This window comes from Melanostigma gelatinosum, assembly GCF_949748355.1.
Source record: "Melanostigma gelatinosum genome assembly, chromosome: 8".
Classification (NCBI taxonomy): Eukaryota; Metazoa; Chordata; class Actinopteri; order Perciformes; family Zoarcidae; genus Melanostigma; species Melanostigma gelatinosum.
In genome coordinates this window covers 17179284-17199782 of record NC_136641.1, presented here as the reverse complement: position 1 = coordinate 17199782, position 20499 = coordinate 17179284, and the positions used below count along the sequence as shown (strand labels likewise).

The 20499-nt window shown below is 41.5% G+C and overlaps 1 protein-coding gene across 1 annotated transcript in view; it reads right to left on the bottom strand.

The window, feature by feature from the left end:
- LOC306780695 (nucleolar protein 4-like) overlaps positions 1-19680 on the bottom strand; it is a gene marked incomplete at both ends in the record, with an annotated part of 127572 nt that extends 107892 nt beyond the window's left edge. The window contains 3 exons of the mRNA XM_079273130.1: positions 2876-3235; positions 3385-3447; positions 19582-19680. Coding sequence (XP_079129256.1) covers positions 2876-3235; positions 3385-3447; positions 19582-19680 — 522 coding nt within the window. The remainder of the gene's footprint in view (positions 1-2875; positions 3236-3384; positions 3448-19581) is intronic.
- Between the last annotated feature and the right edge of the window lie 819 nt (positions 19681-20499).

The following is a 20499-nucleotide window of genomic DNA, read 5'->3' as shown; positions in this document are numbered from 1 at the left end:
AACAGGTTTTGGTGAAAGTAATTTGAAAAGAATTCTAGGTGTTTGCTGAAGAGACATTTTTAACTATATTATCTTATGAGCATACAAGACTATACAAACAGTATTAAGGATCATATTTGAGTGCTAAATGTACTTGTCATGACACTGAATGACAATTCTTTGGTTAAAGCAAGTCTGTCGTCTCTTTAATGATATTTATTAAATATATATATGTTGTTTTTTAACTTTTTGCTGTTTTGTTTTTAAGTCTGTTATTTGTGTTTTCATGAAGTGCTTGTGTGGAACTTGTATGCTGCCATCTTGACCCCCTTTGGAAATGATGATCCTGGCTAAATACAATAAATAAAGAATACAGACCTACTGGACTAAATCATTTCTAAATACATGACAGTGTTTTGCAATCACAGAAACAAGCCCATTCTTCTTTCCTCTCATTCATATCTTTGTGCCATCGCACTCACACTGCACTCCACTTTCAACAAGTGATCTACGGTATGAAAATACCAACAACATGTGCGCTCCCACAAACAAAAACAAAGACAACAGAAAAATGAGAACACATTTCACAGCTCACATTTAGAAAATACAGATGATTCTGCTTCCAAAAACAGCAGAAGTTATGATGTGGGAACTGACAGCTGACCAGACAGAAAGGAGGACAACACACTGAACCACAGGGACGCGACACCATTTTACTTTACTGTACCTTGACATCAGTGGACACACAACAATAAGTATTGATCACTGACGCTGTGGATAAGAAATTGATTATTTAAAAAAAGCTAAATCGGGGTGAAATGGTGGATGATGAGCGACATGGGCAACTGGGACTGTACATTTATGTTCAGCACTACCCAAATCATATCTATAATCAGCCCAACAACTGACACTATTACTATTTGGTAAGATTATGAGTTGGTGTTTTCATGTTGCTGTGGTGAGTGAACAGCTAACTGATGCCACATAATGGAGAATAAAACATAAACATCTGTCTGTAAGAAAAAGTCTACACTTGTGGACACGATATACATCGTTATTATATGATTGTATTTTGCTGAACTAATTATCACAACTGACATCTGTTGGTTTAAATGAGCATATTCGAGACGTCCGGGTTCATTTCTAAATTCCCACGATGGTAAATGAATGCAACACAATTGAGTTTACGTGTCGGCATAAATACACTTTCCTTCCCACCAGGTCATCACCACAAGTGCCTTGCTAAAGGTTGACTCACCCCAAAAGCAGAACCAACACAACTGTAAACATCACACATTAGCATCTGTAAATTTGTCCTAAATTCACCAAAGGTCATCTGCATATTTAAATATATAAACAAAACAATGTAATCAATTGGGGAAGTTTCATGGTGATATCTTTTAGTTCAAAATGTTTATCCTGTTCAGCCATAGTGTCTTACTAAATGTATGGAATTGTACAATAAATATCTTTAAAAGCCTTTTTGTCAGAATTAGTATTTTCTCAGATTCTGAATATTTGTTTCAGAGGGATTTGTTCATATGATTCATAACCTGAGACATTTTATACCTAAAAAATGGGCAAAATGGATTTTATTTTATATTGCTGTTGACAGTATTTTCTGATACAAAGAGATAATCCCCTCTGTGAAAACCGTTGACTCTAAAAATGTGAACCTGGCTTTATCCAATGTTCAGATTTCTGTTCTGGAGACATATGCAAATTAGGATTTACTTGATAACATAATCCTAATTTGCATATGTCTCCAGAACAGAAATCTGAACATTGGATAAAGCCAGGTTCACATTTTTAAACATACATTTTCAGAAAACTTAACACAAAAAAAACATTTGTCTTAATATAATGAATCAATTGGGGACGTTTCATGGTGATATCTAGTGTTTGTTTTTTTTACTTTATTCACCTGGGCCTTTTTAAAATATGAAATGAGCAAAATATAAAGTATGCAAAATGTATACTCATACTAATACTAAGAGGAATACAAGGAACATTTGAGGTATACTTGTATATGACTTGCAACCAGACCAATGTGTGACCATACTCTCTTTGATGTATGGTTTCTAAAAAAAAGTACAACACCAGGTCAAAGGTCATTGCCAAACTGTCAGGAGGGCAAAGATAAAAGTGAGACAGATAAACAGGACGGTTCACATTCAGTCATGTAGCTTAATTATTGTTGAAAACAATCTGTCAATTAGCCATTTGACAGAAAATGTATCAATTCCAGTTGTAATACCCAGCAGTGCTAAACCAAACTGTACTACACCAAGGTGTACTACACTAAGGTGTACTTGTGTACTACACTAAACTGTACTACAGACACAAAAACTGCAAGTTTCTTCTGATGACTGTAACTTGTTGCTGTCATTCATATTCAGCAGTAACAGCGGAAACCATTTTTAGTCATTTGTAGATATAGATTTACTGGTTGCAGCATGTGAAATGCCAATAGTTGTTTACTTTTTTAAATATTGGTGTCAAGTTACACAAACTGAATTCAGAACATAATTTGGGGCTTCGGTTAAGGCAGCCTGTGTGCAGCTTTTCCCACCATATTGCCTGACAGTCAAAGATTGTGGGTATAAAAAAAAAAGTACCAATGCAAAACCACTAACAGGCTCAGCTCTGTATTGGAACAGGTGTTTGCTGTATAGCCATGGCATCGAGCCAGGGAAAGTTATGCGGTAGTTTAAGGCTACACACACACGCGCGCGCGCGCACACACACACACACACACACACACAGGCACACACACCTTATTTCTGTCGACAAATATGGGGTAGCCCAAAAAGTGACGGACACGCACGCATCATGAACGCGGGACGCACGCACACGCACGCACACAGTCTGGAGTGAAAGAGGAAGACGCACTAACCGTCGCCTTGATGGGGACGTACAGCACTGGTCTGTCCGACGACCCGTTCTTGCTGTCCTGCAGCGTCCCGACCTGGAAGCCCTTGGATTTGACCCAGAATTTAAATTTGGCGTTGATGTGGTTGTTGCTTTTCTCGTGGACGAACGCCCCGTTGCTTTTCTCCTCGTCCCCCTGGATCAGGGTCTGGAGGATTTTGTGGTATTTACGCCGGGTCACGGTCTTGGTCTTGCCGGAGTCCCCGTACGTCCGCAAGCACCAGTCCTGAAATTCAGCGAACATCTCCGCCCCTCCTCCGCCCGCTGCCTCAACGCCGCTGTTGGGACTCTCACTCCTCGACTGGTTCTGGTTCTGGTTCTGGTGCTGGTGCTGGTGGGTGGAGGAGGTGGTCACCGTGTCCGCCACACTGCTGGCTTTTCTCGTTGTCATGGTTCAACAAGATAGAGAGAGTCCAAATTGTTGTCCCGTGAAATTGGTAAGAATTTGGGTCCAGTTTGGCTAGCGAACGTCACCGACACCACAGCACCAACAGCTGCCTCTTCACCAGGGGGCGAAATCAGTCCAAACCTCCCAGTCTGGTGGAAGAAAAAAAAAAATCAAACAAAATCTTCAAATCTTCAGCTCTGAAACAACAACCTCTCTAAACTGTCTCAATTCCTACAGGAAACCACGGAGCACGCTACAAAGTCCCACTCGTTCTTTCTTTTGTTTTTTTTAATTAACGTGTGAAAATGAGCTTGAATATTCACCTCCTCCTCTCTGTTGTTACGCAACAACGGGTAGCTGCGAGGAGAACCGGAATGAGAAAAGAATAAGCGCTCACTGGGATGCCAAATCAGCCTAATTTAACTCCAAAAAACCAGCTCCCCCTGTTTGGATGCAATTTCTCCAGGAACAATGACACACGACAGGAGAGGCAGGGAGGCAGGGTTACGACCGACCGGATGAACGTGCGGTGCAGATTGGAGCGCTGTGCCCTCTTCAGACACACCTGTTAGAAGCGTGGATCGGTCGGCCTGTCCCGCGGGGGACGTCAGTCACCGCCTCCCCTCTTCTACCGCCCCCTCTTTCTCCGCAGAGAAAGAACGACAGGAGGTGAACGGCTGGTTATCTCTCTCTCTCTTTTTTGTTTTGTTTTTAACAATATATATTTCCGATGTTAAAAGCCGCGTTTCTCCTGGTTTCGATGTCGGGTCTCCGTCGCAGTTGAACCAAAGAAGAAACGGCACGTCCTCAAATTAGCGGATTGATTTGCTCATTGACAGCGCTTTTTTCTTGGTAAATAAAAACAATACTCCCCCCCCCCTCTCCGTTTTGTCACCTTTTCTCTCTCTTCCTTCTACGGTCTCGAGCTGATGGGAGACAACCGGACACCTGTTTGAATCCGGGACGTCTTTCCTCTCTCTTTGCACCCTTAAAGCGCAACACTACGCCTCGTTTCCTCCTTCCTCAAATAAACGAGAAGGTATACAGCTCGGGGGATAACAGCATACGCTGTTATCCTTCCTAAAAGCAGCTGTAGTCCTAAATATACACGGTTACACTGGTGCGAGACACCACCTGCCCTGCCCGCCTGTTAACCCCGGTTGAGTCCACGGGACATGCACGTTGCAGCTCGAGCTCAAAAAACAGGAAGTGTCCAAAAACCACCAAAAAAGCGCAGCGCACTGAACCAGACGGTCCCGAGATGTCAAAGGGGGTGTAACACAGAGCCAAGTGAGCACGAGAGAGTACAACCCCCAAAATGTGAAGAAAAAAACTATGTTTCGAGATCTTCTGTTAAAAAAATTAAACAAACAAACACGTCAACATGAAAGAAGTGAACATGCCTATTTAGGTTCCTGAAGGTCTTTTTCACATTTTCCAAAATAACATCGGCGAACAAGTGTGACAACTCACTTTTATTTGATTGTTGGAATATCTTTCGGAAATTGATGTTTGCTGCCACAGACTAGTGGTGTTCAGCTTTAGGCACATTTTCTACTTGTTGTCATGATACGTCCCTAAAGCTGATCATTTACATGAAGACATTTTTTGCATTACAAGTTTTAACAATGTATGTGTAAATATGCAAATGAGGCATCTTTTCTTTTTTTAAGTATGTACATATTTGCATAACTGCCCAGAACAGAAATCTGAGCATGTGATAAAGCCAGCTTTAAACCTTTTGTCTGCTGGATGTTCATTCACCTCTCAAGCTGTATTTGTTTAATCTTCCGTTGTTATCATTATTCAGCTATGGTGTATTTTGATCTCCTTTTTTTATTGTATCCTTTTAAAATCTTATTTATATGTGTCTTTTGCCATTTACTGTCTTACGTAAAACTTTTTGAACAGTGTCGTTGCTAAAAGATGTTTAGCATTTTATAAAACACACACAATCAAGACGATGACAGATTAACACACTAGACATTTCAGTAGTTTAGACATTTAATGGGAGGTTTGAAGCTCCATGCGATCTTTTTAACAATTAGACTTTTAATATGTATCTGTGTCCTGATCAACCCAAAGAGTTACACATACAGTGCATGAGCACATTTTATTAGTAATCTGCTTTTAAGTTTATATTAATCATTCTATTTGGAACCCAAATTTGATCCTATAGGATCAAAACTGACAAAACGTGTTGCACAGCTCTTGGTGAGGCCAGTTTGTATATCTTCCTCCATTTGGTCTTGATCACTTTGTGTTTTTAGCAACAACAACAAAACATAACTCCAACTAGAATAGATGATCAGAATATAGCAACTCTTTTTTTGAGGATGATTCCCAGCTGAGGTGTCTAACCGTCATCCATCCGACAGTCAGATGCAACCTTGAGATCACTGGAGCAAGCAGAGACACAAACAACACAAACAGGCCAGTAACCCGCTGCAGAAACAGCTTCAGTACTCACATCAACACACGGAAGCTGGCACCAAACCAGGCGGCTGAAAACACACAGTGTCCTCTTGCAGCCTTGAACTGGCGGTTCACATCATGTACGTTCAGCCGGATACTTATTGATGGAAAGAAGTGTATTCTCTTCACAGTGCACATCCCATGCACTGAAAAAAACAACAACAAAAACATGTTTCTCCCATAAGCTGAACATTGTAATCATATATGAGAGCACTATGTGAGAAGGCTGCCATCCATAGGAAAACATCCACATTGGAGTTGAATCTAATGTACCACTGTTGGTATATAAAGCACTTAATGGTTAAAAACCTAAATGCATTTCTGATCTGCTTCTAGGTTATGAACCATCCAGACCAAATCTGGAACAAACTCCATGAAAACTTGAGGTCTGCTCCGACTCAGTTCTTTTGAATCAGGGCTCAAGTGTTTGCAACTGCCTTCTATTGAAATAACTTTGGGACTAATCATTCATGTCTTGCACTTTTTATGCGTTTCATTCTTACTCTTCTATTTTCTTTCACTCTATGGCAGGGATTCCCAAAGTGTGGTGCGCGAGCTGCTTCTAGGGGGTGCGCGAGAGGAAAAATGTAATGGTGGTCTAATGGTGTAATAATTAATATTAAATATAATTTTCACAAAGTAAAAACATGAATGTAACAGACTGTCTCGTGTTTGTCGTTCTGGTGTTGACGATGATATGTCCCTTGAGGGTTGCCGTAGCGAAGGCTCAACCCCCGCCTCTGGCCAAAGGAGAAAACAATAATAAAGAGAGCAGCCGTGGGCTGATACAAGATGTCTAATCTCCCGACTCCAGTTACTACTGTATGATAAGTGCCCTTATACACGAACCCAAGACGCTCGGTTCCGTGCCTTATAAAAATCCCCCTTGTAAGATTTCAATTTAAAATTAAAGACGTACAATTTAATAAATAAATGCACTTCTGCTCCTGCCGCCAGACTGTCTTTTACGTAGCTAGCCTAGCTTGTGCAGCTAACGTCAGCTAACAGCTAACTTCATTCATTCAGCATTCATGCAAAATGATAAACTGAAGTCAAGGTAAAAAAGAGGAAACGAGAGTGAGCATCAGACTGGGAAAAACAAGAGGAAATATGATGAAAATTATCTGTGTCTGGGCTTCACTTGGATTGGCAACGCAGATTGCCCAAAGCCACAGTGCGTGGTGTGCAGTGAGGTTCTGGCTAACAGTCTGAAACCCTCTTATTTACGTCGCCACCTCAACACCAAGCATGCCAGTGCAAGTCAAAAGCCTCTTACATATTTTAATATCGAAATTGGAGTAACAAAACAGCCAAAAACAACTGCAGTCTCATTCTATGTGTGGTTGATTGTAAATGAAATGTGATGCAATCTGCCTCTGAGTCTGTGCGTGTGCCCTCGCCATCCTGATTGCTCTTTAAAAGTGACGCCTTGTGTAACTGAAAGTCATTGAAACTTTGTTGCAGTGTTTCAGGGCGTTTTCACACCTTCAGTTCGTTTGCTTTGTTCTGATTCAGGGGTTAATGTGATACAATGCAAACTGTTCTCTCATTGGTCCGATTTCTATGCGCTATAAATAGGCTCTGTTGCTTCTTTTTTTTAAGGCGTGGGGGATTGGGGTGCGTGAAACCGGTCGGGATGTAGAAGGGGGTGCGCGGCCTAAAAAGTTTGGGAACCGCTCCTCTATGGGGTCATAGCACTGTCAAAATCCGTGAGCACAAATTGAGATCCACTCCATCTCAAGAGGTAAATATTGTACTTTTTACTCCACTGGCGCCCAGCGGACGCCCCTCGCGCTCAAAGGTTTTCTCCTCACAGGAGCAGAGATATTCTGCGCGGAGTGATGTGAAAGCGTTCGTGGGCGGCTGTTTGAGTTGTGCACACGTGGATCTCATTTGTGCTCAGTGAGTTGATTGACAGCGATATGACCCCATGCATTATTTAAAATCCTACTTAAATGTGTCGTTGTATTTGTTCATGTGCTTCTTTTCTTCATGGATTTTATGGCTCTTATAAAGCACCTTAAATGAGCTTGTTGAAAGGTGCAATACAAATACATTTGCCTTGCCTTCAGCATTAAGTGAAATTACCTTTTCAAATGGACATTTTCTTGAAGAAATTCATGAAACTATAATGACATTACCTTTGGCACCTTTTGTCCAAAGTGACTTACATTCCATAGAACACAAAACATTTGGGAGCAATCTGAGATCCAGTGTCATGCTTTGAAACACTGATCCAATATGTGGATGGAAGGAGCCACTAGCTCTCTGATTGCTGGCTCCTGCAGTTGCATTTACACTGTTTGTGTTCGTGAATACAAAAGCCTACATCTCTGTATCAGTGTGTATGTGTAAACATACTAACCTTACTAACACTAACCTTGATTATGTGCAGGCAGGGGAGTACAGGAGCTTCTAGAGCTCTTCTCCCAGAGCAGAACGGAAACTGGCACTCATGGAAGGAATAAAATAATAACAATGATTATTTTAGCAGAGCGCTGTAGCTTAACTCAAATCTTCAGTCAGAACTGTCTGATGGAGAAGCTCATTTAACCCCATACACCAAAATAAGCCACCATTAAAGCACCATAAATGCGGAATACTCTCATGCAAATTGGCATCAAAACTATTCATACCTGCAGAGATGCAAATTTGAGTCATTTGCAACACTTTTTCAACAAAATATTCAAATAGATTTCTGCAGACAGTGTACCAAATGCCGGGATCCTATTGACCCAGAGTAGCGTCTGTCAGTCTGTCTGAGGTAAATTGTTGTGTAGCTTATATCACTGCATGCTATTTTATTGAATTCCCTCTGGTAAACAGCTATACACAATATACCGGTATATGTCTAGGGCTTTTATTGTGAAAGGTAGCCTACAATTTGAATTGCAGAGTCAATTAGGATAATTCTAAGTGTCAACATAATTAGGAAGTGTCATTTATAAAAGGGTTATTTACAATCCATTAGTGAAAAACTTAAATCATTGGTACAAGCCACTTAAGAACGAATCTGTTTGCACGACTGGTTCTTGCATGAGGCCCATTGTTCGAAACGAAAAAAAACATTTGGTACTTTTGCTACACGGCGACCAACCGGAGACAACCAAGCTTCCCGTGTCGGACTGACTGACCCTGCAGTGAATCGGCACCGTGACGACACGCAGTGACAACCACCTGAAACGGTCAACGGTTCCGTTTGTCTCCTCTTATCAGCGTGAGCCTTTAGCTGCAGAGCAGTGCTCATCTCTGCTCATCTCTGCTCATCTCTGCTCATCCAGCAGCCCTGAATTGCAGCAGCAGCTGAAAAAGGAGACACTTGTAAGGTTATCGTTAGCACAACATGAAACCAACCTGTTCGAGCTTCATTCCTTGATTGGAAGATGTATTAGAATTACACAGCAGGATACTCAACTGATACTGACACTGCTTTTATCGCTGAATCATCTTTGTAAGAAAGTAGAAAGTGAGTTAGAAGGTATATTTTAGGAGTGAAAGAGAAAGTCTGCAAGTCAACCTTTAATGAATTGAGAAAGGCACTGATGTGTTTTATGCAGCAATATTAGTTTGCGATAGGGTTTGAAGAGTCAAGGACAATTCAATATGAAAGAACTATTAAAGACCTAACATCAGAGACATGCAGCTTTCAAAATGTGCATTAATATGGGACTCATCATTTTCCCTGAGATACCAGCAGCTGCTACCAAAGTTCGACAATTCATGTTCAAACATTTTACCTCTCATTACGTAAGACATTAATCATTATATATTTTTACATTAGTCCACAAAAGTGAAATGTCTGATAAAGATTGGCGTAAGAATTCGGAGAATAAAAGTCAGAATTTATAAAAGTGTGAACGTGTGTGTGTGTGTGTGTGTGTGTGTGTGTGTGTGTGTGTGTGTGTGTGTGTGTGTGTGTGTGTGTGTGTGTGTGTGTGTGTGTGTGTGTGTGCTTGCTGGGACTCTTTGTTCTTAGCTAGTCCCGTCATGGGTGTCCACATTTATCAAGGTGGGTTGGTGACTTTATGAGGTCTGGTTTAGTGACTCCTTGGAGAAAATGTGGTGTCAACACACTCACACTCTCACACGCACACACAGAGCAGCTAAAACACAAAAGTCCCTGTTGGTCTCTATAAGTGCTGTATAGAGACCAACAGAACAACAGTAAACTGCAGACCTATCATGATTAAAAGATAAACAGGGGGTGGACATAATAACATGAACACCGCTATAATATAATGACTCTATTAGAACACAGGCCGCCTCATCAGGATCTCTGGAGAAAACAGTTTAAGTGTTAATTAAACACATTAAGGACTTTGAGAGACATTTGTACAGTAAGTGGACTCAGATCAGCGCTGAGCAACTTCAGCCCAAAAACTGAAATAACTATTTGGAAAAAGTTCATAATGAAAGAGTTTTTGAATTTATACAAAAACCACAAACGCTCAATCAAACAAGATTACAAAAACGTTGGTTTTTTTTACATAAAAGTTGAATTTTGGGGTGAATAAGATTTCCAGCAGACATTGTGAATCATCAGTGGACACTTTTTGTGGTTCAAACTGACGGGATAAGCCTTTACAACAGCAGACATATAGACCTGTACCTTTCTAAAAAAAGAGGCCTATTGCAGGATATTTCAGTTAAACTCTTCACATTACTTGTTTTCATTTTCAACTATCAGTCTTCTGAGATAGATTCTTGATTTATAATTCCCTCCTCAAATATGTTTTTGCAATACGATTGCAACTGGACTTTATTCTGAAATACACAGAGGTCAGGATATATGTTGACAGATATTTCCTAAAACCGTAATGAGAGAAAATATTGAGGTTTGTCTTTTTTTTAAAGACAACTGAAGTTGATTTGAGTCCAAAATGGGCCGTTATGTTTGTGTCTGTGTGTGTTATCTGAAAGCCCCGGCTTTTCCCCGTAGGAATAAGAAGAAGAGAAGAAAAAAAAAGAGAAACTCGACCAAGAGGATGAAAATAACCTTCCACCATGGGAAGTGAAAGTGTGTTTCAAAACACTCTAGTTTCTCCTCCCGCACCCCCTTCGTTTTCTCTGTGCCGTTGTCCAGGAGGCCAACGTTTGGTGCTGGTGGAAAACCAACTGTTGATTGAGGGGAATTAGACTGAATACAACGATTTAAGAAGTTACTGAGTTCTTACAAATCAGGAGTTTAAAAAAAAGAGACTAATACAGCTGAGCAGAAAAAATGCCCCGTAGTAAAAAGGTCGCTAATTTTATCTTGTGCAACAGCATCCGTGAATCAATTCTCCTAAATTCTGTGTTTGATACAATATACTGAACCTGTTCACTTCGGTCCTTAGAGCTATAGCTACAATATGACATTTAATATGATTTTTACTGTTTATTGGCAATACAGTACATTCAAAATAAAGTGTGTAGTATATAACAAAAAAAGAGACATACACATTATTACATAATGTATGTATTGAAGTAAAATACTGTATGTTCCCACTGAATGAGGGAGAGTTCATGCTCTTAAGATCTCACATCGCAGGATTGATTCTTCGGTTCCACAATCATCCAAGTTTTGTCTTCAGGTAGCAGGACGTAGAGTCTGTTTGTTAAATATCGTGAATGTCACTGTGTAGTGTGTCTTTCTCTCCATCCAGCCATGTCTGAGGCCATCCTGGGTTGGACGTTTTGGATTTCCTTCTCTGTGAAACTGTCCTTTTCTCCTTTTTCTTCCTCTTTCTCCTCTAGTGTTTGACACGCACACACACACACACACAAAACCTATAAGTGTTGAAATCTCCCCTGTCAGTTTGCTGACGCCCTAAACAGGGCGGGGAACTGTCCCAAACCAGGATGACACTGAATAGTGGTTTGAAACCTGCAGGCTTCTTCTTTCAGCCATCGAGTGGTTTCACAGGAGCAGCTGCAAAGATGTGCGCCTTGCACAAGAACGTTTCCTCCATTATAAGAAGGATGAAGAAGATGGAAGGTTGTTCACTCCCATTCCTCACCCTTGACCTGGGATTCAAACCATTAACCTCCTTGAGCTAAAGCCAGGATAGTTGTATCCGGTCTTTATGTTGGGTTTCTGCAGGGTTCACAAAGTTACATCCAAGACATTTTAAGACCTTTTTTAATCCCAGATCAAATTCAATTTATTCATCGTACTGGAAAACCAGTTGGGACAATAGACCGAAGCACTGTGACGGCGCGCCAACAACAACAACAACAATCACTTCCGGGTAGAACACTAGCGATGTGAATTGCGGAGATATGAAATTGTAATTTTCAGCCGTCACTGTAACAAAGACCACGCTAATAAAGATATGGGTTTCAAATGGTTTATTGCATGTTGAAGTGAGCGGGATGGACTTCGGGACAGGAAGGTGGACGAGGGCGGAAGGAACCACTTGCAGATGGAGGGTCGGTATGTCTTCTGGCTCGGCGATATGGTCGTCATAAAAGAAGTAGATGCCATTCCACGAGGAGAGAAACTGGTGCCAGCTTCAGCTCCGTTTTGCGTGTTTCGTCAAGTGTGAGCCGGTCGTGGAGATTCGGATCGGAGGCGGCAACTAAAAGGAGGTGTGACAAGAAGGATCGACCTGGGGGGGATGATACGGATGGCGTAGTTTAGGCGGCCAGCAGCGAAAGGAGTTGGTGTTTGGTGCATTTGATGGCAAGGAGGACATTTGAGATGAGTAATGAGATCCAACATATTTTCTCGGTAGGTCGGGATGCTTGGAGTGAGACGGAGTCAGGGGCGATGCCAAGGAATTCCAAGGACGTGCTAGGACCCACGTTATTTTTGTTTTTTTCTGATGAAAGAGGGACGCCGAGTTCCTGGAATGCAGAAGTCAGAGTGTGTAGGCCGTGTGCTGGGCGTGAGGAAGTTGTCTAAGAGATGGACGACATACAGGAGTTTATGGACGTTTGTCAGGATCCAGCAGAGTGCTTCGGAAAAGCAATCGGAGATTGACATCTACTAAAATCAACACGTTTGTTGCAGGTGTAAAGGTGCTGACTGAAATGCCACAAACACAGGATGGAACAGCCTAAAATCACTGCCTATACTGTTTTATTATTATATTTGAATTGATCTTTATTTGTGCACTGTGTTATTGGATTGTGTTAGTTATCGCTGTCAAGGCCAATGGACAGGTTGGGCCACACGCGCACACACACACACACACACACACTGGCCAAGTTGGCGGCGGGGGTCTGGAAGTTAGAAGCCCGAAAATCAGTTTTCCATGTCTGCATGTCAACACTGAAAACAGAATTACTGAAAATCTTCACCCTGGCTGCAGTTTTACAAAAGCTGCATTTTCAGTGAGCTAAAATGCTGTTTGAGTTTGAGTTCTGTTGGTGATGTATTTACTCTTTGGTACTGTCAGAGAGAGTTGTGTTGCCCTCCGCTCATAAAGAGATGAGGAGAGCCTCTTGCAGCCCGGATCCCTTTCCAGCTGCATCCCTGGAAAATTACACTTCTAATTCTGACCCAGCAACGGCCAAACAACACGCACACAAACACACACACACACACACACACACACACACAGAGCTGTGCAGCAATACGCCTGCATGCCTAAATGAACATTCAGCATGCACACAAATGCATATGTGCTCACTTTCATTCAAATAAACACATGTACGCATACAACGTAGCTGGGAATGAATGCACACATATGTAAATGTGCACACACAGAATACACAAACAAAAACAGAAGAGACAAAACAATAAGACACACCGTAACACACAGAAATGGTCACAAGAGCGTGGACGCACACACGCTCACTCACACACACAGACAGACAGACAGAGACACACACACACACACGCCCTGGCCTGCTCGGCTGGCTGGATCTCTCGGTTGCCATGGTGCCAGTCAGCTGGAGGGAGTCTGAGTGGGCGTCGAGGACGAGGTCTGTTGCTGACTCCTGGCTGGGACACACACACACACACACACACACACACACACACACACACACACACACACACACACACACACACACACAGAGTGGCACAGTAATGTATGCAGATATATGAACAAACATGGATGTACAAGCATTCATACAAACATAGGAGCTGCCACATAGGAACACACAGACAGAGCGCACACACACAGACACAAAAGGAAGCAGAAGACTGCTGTGACTAACCTGCACAAAAACACACAGATACTGTATGTGCACACATTCTGGGATTCACCAAACCATACACACAAGAAGTGACAAAAGGATGCACACGCACACACACACACATATCCCAGGATTTCCAAAGAGGAATAACAGAAATAATGGAAACAGTCCTCACAGGTAACAAAGCTGCCGCCGTGTCGCAAGTCAAAGCCACCAGATATTTTACAATGTTGGTCCTGCTGTACTTGTGAGGACTTTTCAACGTTTTAAGGATCATTTACTGTCATTCTGCAGCACAGGGTTTGCACAGAAAAATGGAGTTGTAGTCCATTTATGCTACACAACAAAACAAAACAGCAGTGCATCCCTGTAGTGCATTTCTGTCATTTGCATCAGAAGTAGAGTTGTTCTGATACTGGTATCAGTAAAGGAAACGCCTCATGACGTAGCCTAAAATACTGGACAGATTATCTGCAAATGTGAGAGAGTCATTGCACAGATATCACATTATTCATCAGCTCATAACACTACACAGGAACAACAACAACTGGTGTCGCTCTTTACCCAGTTCATACATCCTGTCACATGCACGTGCACCCTACGTTATCCACAATGATACACAGAACTACAGATATGTGGTGAATTCATGAGGAGCGCTAGTTAAGGTTATTCATTAACTATTAGAGGGATAGATCTGTGTTTATCGCATCGGGCAAATTCACCAAAATCCACCCCTCTGCCGAAACCCGGGATCGAACCAGGGACCTTTAGATCTTCAGTCTAACGCTCTCCCAACTGAGCTATTTCGGCACTGACTGCACAGGTCAACGGTCAGTGTGACAGTATGTCTGACTCTGCATCTTTGTTCTGTACTAGCAGAGTTGACTGTCAGCTCAGTTCAGACAGAGAAAGAGGAGACAGAAGTCACACTGATGCCAGTCAACAGTTACAAAGTTACATGTTTCTCTCCACTGGACAGATCATTTTTGGTTAACAATTGCTATTTATAACCGGTGAAAACATAAATACAACTTGAGGTAAATACTAGACAGAGATAGGGACTCGAGTCTGCGACTTGGCCTCGTGTTGCACTTAAGTCGCACACAAAGTGCCTTGAGAATTGACTTGAGGCTCGTCCTCAAAAGACTTGAGACTTGACTCGGACTTGACATTTGGGAGTCAAGAACAATCCGTCATCGTTACATCTGTACAACTATCGATACAACGGTGCCAGCTGCCATTTCTCACTCTCCTCTCCGAACGCTTGCTGACACAGACAGCCGTACACACACGTGCCCACTTGGCCCCGCCTCCTGGCACTCGCTCACATATATAAATGTATAAGAGAGGGTCACTCACACTGTATGGTAATACATACAAGAGACAGAAAATGCAAAAGAGATTAATGCAATTTAATTAAACGTGACACACTTCAACACGCGAGCAGGAGAAATGTTAATCATTCAATTAAATAGCACTCGACCGCTCAACTGGAATACAATAATGTACGTGTAAAAACAATTGCTGTAACATTCTAAAGTCATGTTTTAATTGTTTAGTCTATAAAATGTGACACAATTATCATGACAAGTTTTCACAGGTCAAGAAGATTAACAAAGATATAAAACTGAGAAAAGCAGCAACCGGAGAGTTTTTAATAGTTTAGCTTGAAAAATTATTGTTGCAATTATGTTTCTGCCAATCAGCAACTTCAATGTCAGCTCTAAATCAATGCAAGGCTTACTACTATCAGTGTCTCTTCGACATGCTGTTACACAACATCAGCGTTTGTTTTTGCTCATTGTGTTATTCCTTCACTCCTCCATCACGGCCATGTGACATTCAAGAGCACTGGGTAAAGGTATGATTCTTTCATTGATGTCAGTCTTGTGTCTCTTTCCTCCGCTACATGAAAACGTCAGCGAACAGACAAACCACAAGCATCTGGTTGTGTTGAGATAAGCGCTGTAGATGTGGAGTTGTGGTCCACAGCTTGAACTGCACATTCAGTCGACTCGCAAAGCCGAAACATATACGACAGAAAATAGAACAGCTCTCAAGCTAAAACGTCAAATCCCCAGAAAGGCCTCTGATGAATGAAGATTTCTACTTCTGCCGATTGCATTTATGCTTCAAAAAATCATAAAAGTTGTGTTCATTCGTGAAGGTTATCTTGCTGAACAAAACGTAAGTATCATAAACGTTTGTTTGTCACAGAGCTTATTTTCTGCATTAACTTAAATTCCAACAGAAAAATTGCATCGGCTTTACGTTGAGGGAACCAGTGCGATGCCAACTTCCTATTTGGCTTACGAAAATACGTCATCCCTTCAGCGCTCTATTGCCTAGTAGACAAGGATTATTAGTTAAACTTAGTGAGAGAGACTAACCTGCAACATTAGGTCACAGGTTCAACACTAACTTATGTGGCCTGATCAAAGAAGAGTCCACTGCATTGGCTGTAAGTTGCTGCTTAATCACTGTTAAACCAGGCATTGCTCTATATGCTGCATGTTTACCGCCGTGCTGCACAACACACACACACACACACACACACACACACACACACACATTAACATACAGCATACATATTGATGTATGCTGTATGTAAAGCATGTTTAATCCACTGGGAACTGTTGTGTCCACAAAACGCAGCCTGCTGTCAACATACAAGTAGCTCAATGAATCATATACAGACATTTAACCAAATCATACACTTTGACATATTACTAACTCCTAAATCACAAGTAAACTGAGCTCTCTCTCTGCTGTCCTTCTGTCATATTTGAGTGCACACACACACACACACACACACACACACACACTTACAAATACCTTCACACAGATCTCAATGCACATACAGTACACACTCCCTCCCACACACATGCATGCACACACATGTATGTAAAGCATCTTTATTCACACTTTGGAGCCCGCATTGCGTTCATGAATGCAGCGCGCTGGTTAAGTGTGACCTGCAGGGATTCCCTGCCAGCTGTCAACACACGGGACATGCAGAAGGCCCACAAACACAGAAGAAACAGGAGCTACATGCCTACAGTACAAAGCATTGTTCGTCTCATCTTTTCGATGTTTTGTCCTCATTCATCTAGATGTATTATATTACTAATAAGATAAAACTTCATTAATCCCGAGAGGAATTGCTATGCAGCAGTTGCAATACAAAGTAGGAAGAGTATACGGAAAGTCAAAGATAACAATAACAATATGTTGCAAATCCTAAATATATACAATATATACAATGCCAAAATGAAGTTGGCAGTATGAGTATGATTAGGGTAAATGTGTATAAAATACTTAAGAAAACTAGACAGGATTCAAAATGAATTCCAACTTTAATCATATTTATTCAGACTACTTATTTGGAAGTGACAATTCAGGTGAATGTGCCCAAAATACTGACTGGTTGTCAGTTGCACCGATCAGATTGCATGCAATTCAATTACAGGTGTGACAGGTCACAGTTGAACCATGAGGAGGAACCAAAGACTGTAAAGAATTATAACGATCCCCTATAAAGTGTTTATCACGAATTTCTGACATCTTATAAACCAAACATCCAACCAATTATTGAAAATGTCCTGCAGATTTAGAGTGAAAGTAAAAGCCCCTCGAATATTACTAATAAAACACAAACTCATTCTTTTTGTGGCTGTGACTGTTATCTCACACAGTTTACCAAACATTTAGGAGTGATTACATTTTCAGTGGCACATCACTACAGTGAAGTTGTTTTTTTTTTTTTTTAGAAAGACAAACTGGCTCGTCATAAAATTGACCAACGTGCCAATTCTGACCGTTCTAAATGTGGTTAAGAAGACCTGAAACATTGATAGTGAACATAATTAAAACATAGTTCAACCTGAAAACACTGTTTCTTTATACAACTTTAACCAGCTTAACTTGTTATTGTTTTAACATTTAATGATTATAATGTTGTTGTTTTATTACTCTTTTATTTACTCTTCAGTCTGTCTGAAAACAGCATATTCCAAATTTTCACAACTGTATATTTGGCCTTTATAGATTACTTAAAAAGAGCATTACAATCGTAGTCACCGAAAATATACAGTCTGCCGTACATTGTTGGCCACAGTGTTAATTGTTGCCAGATATTTACTCTGATGTTTTTACAGTAAGCTACTTGTGAATTGCTGCCAGTTAATTATAAGTATGTTAATTGTAATCATACTGTGTCACTATTTTTCCTTTCAGGTTAGTTCCAGTGTCCCTGCCACGACTGTATATCTGAATGTTTCTCATTGATCAACACCACCATCTAGAGGCGAGAGGCATGAAGTGACTCCACTTAAAACCCATTGAGCCTGTTTTCACTCATCTCAGTTTATGACATTCATGTTATCTCACTGGGAAGTTTGGATGATTCGGTTCAAATCATGTGTAAAGTATTCATTTAGCTTCTATCTCTTCAAAGCTCTCTTTTTTTAAAGGATCAATGCTTGAATGAATATCGACTCGCCTCTACTTAATGGCATTGTCCAATCCCTCTCTGTTTACCTCGTGCAGACCAGTGTTTACATTCACATCAACAGCAATGATTATTCATTCTGAGTTTGTACAAACAGTATGTGGTTCTGACTGAAAGAGTGTTAGTGTTTATGTTTGCGGGTTGTCTGTGAATACATTATCACCGTAGCTGACAGCATGACACGCGCACACACACACACACACACACACACACATATCCTGAATCACAGCAGTATTTCTTCAGCTACTGATTGCATTATTGAGTGTTTTGTTTTTTACAAATGAGTAACAGAAAAAATACAGAGAGGGAGGAGTGGGAGTCAGATTAAAGCAAACGTCGTGGGTGAGTTAGAAGTGTTTATAATATGTCCACAAATGTAGAATTAGACCAATGGTACACGAATTGTATACTATTTCCTTTGAAATATTACAGTATGCAAACACAGGACACGGCACCAACATTAATATCCCACAATGCAATGTGTACTGAGTGTGTGAGTGTGTGTGTGGGGGGGGGGAGTGTGTGTGTGTGTGTGTGTTGGGGAGGCATGTGGCGTTAGACACTGGAGACGGGGGGGGGGCTGCATTGAGAGAACGTTATCCGTGTGTGTGTTTGCGTGTGTGTGTTCGCGTGTGTGTGCATGTGGGTATATGTGTATGCCTGTGTGTGTGTGTGTGTGTATGCGTGTGTGTGTTTGTGTATGTGTGTGTTCTTGGGACAGGCCCACTGTGGCTGGAGTGCCACACGATGGGATAGGTATGGTTGCCAAGGTAACCCCGTCAGCCCAAGCAACCGTAGCAACTGGTAGCTAAGTAACAGAAGCCAAGAAATGGAGAGGGGGTGGGGGGGTAGATAGGTAGCTATATCTGAAGGGGTGAAATTATGGGCTGCCAAGTGTGTGTGTTTGAGTGAGATGGAAGAGAGACTCAGGTTACATTCAGCCTGGATGATGAAAACAGGGAGAGGCTGTCCGACTCTACGACACAAGATTACATTTTTATTCATTCAGAAGAAGCTTTTGTCCAAAGTTGTCACAGCTCTGCCCCTTCTCTCCTGTCTCTTTATTTCTATCAGCTTATTCAGTGCACCTGTCTGCCTCCCTCATCATCAGCACAACTCCCCTCACCTGCCACTATCCAGCCACTATAACCCCTGCCTCTCAGCCACTCACTGCCAGATCATTTTCATGTCTACCCGCCCGTTTGGCCCGTCTTGTTCCCGGGTTTCCCCCGTCTGCCTGCCCTGCCTCGTCCTGCTGGATTTCCCCCATCATCTCTTGTCTCGTCCGTGGATTCCCTGTTATGTTCCTGTAAGGTTTCTGTTCTGTTTTCACGTTTCATTAAATACCTGCTTCACTCTACACCTGGTCTGTATTTGAATCCTCCACCACACCCCGTGATGTACACAAGTGATGTACACATGTGGTACAAGCCAAGTCACAGCATACAAGGAGAAGTCTCTATAATAAGTGTCTCAACAGTTCCTTCCTTGTTTCACCTCAGACAAGTGTCACATACAGTAGGTGAATCCAAAATGAATCTCTTCTTTAAGGGAGACAGAGGGGGAGAGAGAGAGAAAATGAGAAAAAGAAGTGAACTATAATATTGTTCCATTATGAAAGGTTCTTATAAATATTCTGGTTTCAGGGGGTGACATTATTTTGTTTCATTTTACAAAGTATTTGCTTTGCAAAGCAACAATGCTTTCACCATTGTTGGATGCCCTAGAAGTCCACTAGTTAATAGGCGTGTGACTATAGAGCCAGCACAAGATACAGGGTTCACAGTTCACTTCAATCTGTATTTTAGTGCAACAATCCGACACTATCGGATATCCACCGAAACCGGCACAAATAGCTGCATAGGGTGTCGGAGACAATGAGGCCGATATATTCAAGTGTTTCTATGTTTACCTCCTATTACAATTGTTATTTTTGAAGACTTTTTTAGGAAGTTGCTTGTGCACAATTTATTATTTTAATAATAAATTATAATTCAGTGAATTTCTATCAATGTTCAAGTCAGGTCTGATGTTGCCTTACACGTAAAAGAAAGATCCCAGTCACTTCCACACAGTGAGACATACAGCT